The sequence below is a fragment of the Tenrec ecaudatus genome, chromosome 12, assembly GCF_050624435.1.
Source record: "Tenrec ecaudatus isolate mTenEca1 chromosome 12, mTenEca1.hap1, whole genome shotgun sequence".
NCBI classification, from domain to species: domain Eukaryota; kingdom Metazoa; phylum Chordata; class Mammalia; order Afrosoricida; family Tenrecidae; genus Tenrec; species Tenrec ecaudatus.
Genome location: NC_134541.1, coordinates 110051712 through 110057643, shown reverse-complemented (window position 1 = coordinate 110057643; position 5932 = coordinate 110051712). Strand labels below are relative to the sequence as shown.

At 58.2% G+C, this 5932-nt stretch overlaps 1 protein-coding gene across 1 annotated transcript; it reads left to right on the top strand.

The window, feature by feature from the left end:
• The first annotated feature begins 979 nt into the window (after positions 1-979).
• On the top strand, positions 980-3140 carry LOC142422844 (prostatic spermine-binding protein-like). Its single transcript, XM_075528075.1, has 3 exons — positions 980-1037; positions 1182-1287; positions 2756-3140. The coding sequence occupies exons 1-3, from the start codon at positions 980-982 to the stop codon at positions 3138-3140; spliced, it is 549 nt and encodes a 182-aa protein (XP_075384190.1).
• Positions 3141-5932: the final 2792 nt, after the last annotated feature.

Below are 5932 nucleotides of genomic sequence, written 5' to 3'. Positions count from 1 at the left end.
GGGGACCAAGCGGAATAATTATTCCCATCCAGCCCTGGGCCTACACCCCCATACCACTGCGTCTGTCTATGGCCTGGTCTTGGGCAAGGTACTGAACCCCACAGTCTCAGGGTCTTCAGCTGCAGAATGAGTGCAGCAGCCGAGGTGAGTCCTGGCCCCAGCAAAGTGCTCCCTCCTCAGATGCGGGAATGATTGCTCCTTCTATGGTGGAAGCTGGTCTTGCTGCTCTCTGATGCTGGCCATCTCCCACCCTAGCAGATGGTCTGGCTCCTCCTGCCCACTGCCCTTCCAGCCGTCAGTTGACTTTGGGTCCCTTCTTGGGAATGATGGGTTAGCACCATGGAGGCCAACGAGCTCCTCACCCTGCCCATATATGGTTCTTCCTGCCTGTGACCTCTCCGAGCTGGGCAGGCCCAGATGAACCCAGGTGAGGCCAGGTGCGTCCCAGCTTGGCCTGGGTTGTAGCCTTCTCTTGCCTAGGGTCTGTGGACAGGAACACAAATATAGTAGAGTCTATAAGAGGGCTTCGAAGAGCGCAGTGTCTACAAGGCTCACTACAGGTGGACGTGGCTGGGAAGCACTAGGAGAAAGGGCAGGTGAGGGGCTCAGCCCACAACCTAGCAGGTAAGGGAGGACAGGGGCTGGTGGGTCAGGAAATCAGTGGGAACAGGGGTTAGCAGGGGACAGGGAGGCAGCTGAATCGGGGAGCAAGGAGGAGAGATGTCCACATGAAAGGTGGCCTCTTCTAGGACCACTTGCATACTTTGGGGGCCTAAGTAAAGAAAGGTTGGGGCCCTTGTTCAGAAACGCACCAGCAAAATGTTAGCCAGGCATGGGTTTCAGAGCTCATTTCCTAGAGGATATGCCAGGGCCTTCTTCCCAGCCCCCTGGCCCACCTCCACAGGCCTCAGGACCCCTCAGAACCTGACCCCCGGAGCCTTCGCTGGAGCGGCCCTGCCTGCCCGCCTCCTGACTCACCATGCTGCTGGCCCTGGCCCTGACCTTCCTCCTCGGAAGTCCCACCTGCCATGCCCAGGGTGAGGCCCTCCCTGCTCTGTGGGCCCCCCAGCCAAGTGGTGGACTTAGGCCAAGCGCTTGAAGATGTGGGGGTTAGCCCTGCAGCTCGCCTGCTGGCAGGCTTCTCTGTCTTCCTTCTTCCTTCACCCCTGCCTCTCCTGCAGAGCTGCAAGGCCCAGGCGGTGGCTCCTACTTCTACATCCAAGGTGAAGAGCAAGGTGACATCCAAGGCATCCGGGTCTTCGTGGGGTTCCTGGGCCTCATCAAGGGGTGAGTAGGCTGCCCCCAAGTCCTGGCTCTGCTTCTCTGGATGATTGCAACTAAGGGTCCCTGGGGCGCCCCTCACAGCATCCTCTAGCTGCACCCCAGTGCTCTTTCCCCCTGGAGCTGCCCCTACATCTTGGGGTCTTTAGACTGTGCCCAACACTCCTTCTCCTACAGTGGGCTGTGCAGGACCCCTGGAGCAGAATACATGACCCAGATTTAGATAGAAGGGGTAAGAGCCTCAGTGAGGCTCGGGGTACAACAGGTGGGAAAGAATCATGTCACCCCTGCTTCCTCCAGCCTCTTGGCTGCTGCGGTAGGACTCCTTGGGGGTGAACGACAGAAGCCCCGCTCAGCCAGCCCATGCTCAGATCACCATTGGCCTTTGCCAGGCTCCTGGGGTGCTCTTCCCGTCCTAATCCCGACTGCACCTCTAGAATCTGCCTCTTGGAACTTGACCTTCTGCCAAAGGGCCCAGAGGGTCTTGTTCTTGGGTCCCCAGACAGGGTAAAAAGAAGGACATCCCACCTAGTTAATTTCCGTTGTAGATAAACCACACTTACAAAAAAAGTAAATCCATCCCATGCAATGTGGGGCCATCTCACTGCCATCCAGTCGATGCTGACTCAGTGACCCTATCCTCTAAGGCTGTCCTCTTTCGGGACACTGGCGGCCGCGTCAAGCCTCTCTGTAGGCTCTTTTCCTGCGCCCGCACTTTGGGCTACAGCTCAGGGCAGTCTTTTCTCGGCCTGGCCCTGACAGCTGACCGATGACCACACAGCCCACTGGGCAGGCAAGAGCATGCACAGCAGGGCCCCGAGTGGGAGCTGTATACCAAAGAGGCAGAGGCAGAAAGGAGCGGCCAGGCTGGTGGCTCAGAGATTGGGTGCACTATGGATGCAAGAGCTGGAGAAGCAGTCCCCCAGAGCAGTGGTTCCTGGGGGGCAGATGTACAGTTTGGGATGAGGGTACCCCACATGGAGGATTTCTGGGCCATGGAAAGCACTAGGCTCGGGAGGGCTCACAGGCTAGGAAGGAACTAGGCCGCAGGAGGACTACTGGCTCCTGGACAGGGTGGGCCTTGGGACAACTTCTGGGAGGGGAATGGGCAAGGATGCAGAGGACTTCAGGACTTAAGGATAGGCTGATGGTTGGGGATGGTTTCCAGGAATGGATTGGGCCATAGGGGAGATGGAGACTTCCAAGGACAGGCTGGGCTGGGTGGACTTCTGGGGATGGACTGGGTCTTGGGGAGGACTCCTGGGGACCAGCTGGGCTTCAGGGAGGATTTGCAGGAACTGGCTAGGGCTTGGGGAGGACTCCTGGGCAGGGAATGGGGTAGACCCTGCAGGACTTTGTAGCCAAAGGGCTGAGCCTTGGCGGGGTGTGGGTGGGGGGTGGTTTTTTATGGCCCAGGCGGGGTGCGCGCGCGCGCGCGGGCTTCCCACCGTTGACTCTGCGCTTGTTTCTCCAGCATCCAGCTGCGCTTCGGGACGCACTGGAGCGCGCGGTACGGCGCGCCGGGTGGGCGCGCCCAGGAGCTGCTCCTGTGGCCGGGCGAGCGCGTCACAGGCGTGTTCGGCAGCGGCCGCTTCTGCGTGCGGCACCTGAGCTGGAGCACCAGCGCGGGCCGCCAGATGAGCGTGGGGCGCCCCGCCGGCCCGCCCTTCTGCGCCCGGCCTCGCGCCCCTGGCCAGCAGCTGCTCGCCGCCTACGGCCTGCATCGGCCGCTCTGCCTGACAGCCATCGGCTTCAGGTGGGGCTTCGCCTCGACGCCGACGCCCATCCCCACCGCGTGGCCCACCCCAACCGGCACCGGACAGCCCACCACCGCGGGCGCGGGCGCGGGCTCGGGGTAGGGGCGGGCGGGGCTCCTCCGACCCCGGAGACACGCTGCCCGCGTGGGCGGCCCCTTGCGGCGGCGGGAGCTCTCCTCCAGGGCGGCGTCGACTCCAGGGACCCCGGGCTGGAGGCGCCAGAGCGACTCTAATGCTATTTTGAATAAAGCGTGTGCCCACAGGTGTGAGCTCCTGTGGTCCTGCCCTCTAGGGGCTGGGAGGGGGCTCCCATAACTGCACCCAGAGTGTATCCGATTCCTGCTGCATGCCCACATGCAGACCACGGGGTCCGTGCGGACAGGGGCAGCGTCCGAGGCGGGGTGTTAGGGCAGGGCCGTGGTTACAAGTCCCCATGGGCTCCGCTTTGGGGGAAGCAGCTTAGGTGGGGGCACTGGTTACGCAGCAGAAAGACCAGCCTCAGAGGACAGAAGACACACTCAGTGAAAGTCATCTCAATCCTGCTGTGAAGACAGCTGGTCCCGTGGCCACCGCCGGTCCCGTCTCTACCTGACCCCTTTGCTCCCAGCAGCAAGCTGATTCCTACATCTGTCTGCGTCAGGACATGGCGGAGGGCCCGCCATCTGTCTGCTCTGAAAGGCTCCAACCTCTGCTTTTTTTAAAAGCATTTAAAAACAATGTAATGTTTTTTTGCACAATACATTTTGCACAATACGATTCCATGATTTTAACTACATTTTGGATGGTCTCGAGCCACAAGACCAGTATTTCTAACCCACCAGCTGCTCTGAGAAAGTAGGATGAGGCTGTCTGCTCCCATAAAGACTGACAGCCTCAGCAGCCCCAGGTTCTGCTCTGTTAGAGGGTGTTAGTGAGTCACAGTCAACTGGATGGCAGAGGAGGGGGGTGGGGGGTTGAGGTAAACCCACAGCAGTGGAATTACCAGGCAGGACAAAAACACAGCTACAGTACTAGGGCACGAGGTCCACCTTTCCCTGGACCCCAGCACTCACCACGGCCTCTGTCCCCAGCTCGCCCTCATCCTGCAGGACAAGAGGTGACCAGGTGACCGTCAGGGGCCATAAAGATCAATGAATGGCCTTTTCAAAGGTGCGAGTACAAACATGGAAACTTTCTGCCTGGCTTCTTGGCAAAAGCCTCACCCCAGGGAACGTCCTGTGCAGTGTTGGGGGGGGGATGCCCCCTGCACCCCTGCTTCCCTCTGAGGAGACACAAGTAGAAGCAAAGAAAGAAAACACCAAAGAACCCAATGCCAGCGCGGGCTTCTGTCTCTGCCAGGAAAAGCTGAGCTCTTAAGTAATGATAATAAAATAATACGGATGACTGTGACTGAAGGGCTTCCAGTACGGAAGCGCACACACCCAGCTCCCGATGTCTGAGATTGTTGTCCTCAGGCTTGGGGTTGAACCTGGCACTGAACTCGCCTCTTGGCCCAACTTTCAGTCAAGCGATAGAAAGGCCTATCAAGAGGAGCCATGAAGTGGGGGGTCAAGTCCTAGCTCCTAAGAACAGTCAACCACATGAGCCCAAGTGGTCAATGTGTGCCCAAGGAGGAAGCTCAGAGATGGGGTTCGGGGAGGGGAGGGAGAGGAAGGGAAACCCAGAGAGTGGGTGGGGCCTCTGTCCATGTCACCAGGTCAAATATAGAATAGAAAACCAATTTAGTCCAGTCACTGAGCCGCTCGCCACCCAGGACTCAGCAGCCTCTCCCTCGAGCCCCTTCTCTTCCTGACGCTCTGTCCCCCCTTCCTGCCTTCTCCTACTGCAGCCTTCTGCAGGGCTTTTCCCCCCGAGGACAAGGAATCGTAGCATCGTACATCTGCTCTCCAGAACGTCCACTCTTTCGGCCCCTTTGCTGATGCCAGTAAGGGTGATGACCTGCTGCCTGCGGACGGAGGGTTGTATCCATAGAAGACTTCAACAGCGCAACGGCAGGAAGACCCGACCACTGTCCAAGGCATTGTTGATGACGACGACAGAAAGCAACTAGTGATAGCGTTTAAGGCACAGGAACATAAGCCAGTTCCTCGTAGAGACTGGCCTGGCTAAGGGCGACCAGCTGAAGGTTCATGGGTTTTAAGTGCTTGTGCCTCATGGAAGCTTAAGTGAAGATTTCCTTGCAATGAGTAGAATCGTTCCCTCCATCCCCTGTGACAAGTTTCAAACCTCACAGCTTGTATGATGGAACCACATGGGGTACGCTTTTAACTTAGAGTGAAACCCCTTCATGCAATACCCTGAAGAGTCATGCTCTCTAGGCTTGAAGGCCCTCATTGAAACAGAGGTCAAGCAGTAGGCACCTGGCAGTGTCCAGTCTGAAACGACACAATAGCATCATGTTTCAACAAAGCGCAGAGCCCCAAGTTCTCAGATGGCTATGTCTGGCCAGAAACTCCCCTGCCCTAAGAAATCGGCATCCATCACGTGGACAGCCCTCCCCACCCCCACCCGTGCTGCTGGAGCAGGGGGTTCTCAACCTGTTCTCAAACGACCCTTTCACAGGGGTCGCCCGATTCATAACAGTAGTAAAACGACAGCGATGAAGTAACAGTGAAAATAATTTTATGGTTGGCGGGGGCGAGGGGGGGGTCACCACAACATGAGGACCTGTTTGAAAGTGTCGTGGCATTAGGAAGATTGAGAACCACTGCACTAGAGGGATGCGCTGGTAGCAAGAGAGGTCCCCTGGTGTTGGAGCCAACCTGACCAGGGGGCAGACCTTAGGAGACCAGCCCCTTCCCTCCAGCAAAGTGATAGGACATCTGGCTTTCCCACCAAGGTCTTGGTTCCTTTTGCCCAGATAGACATATCCAGGCTAGATCAGCAGCATGCGA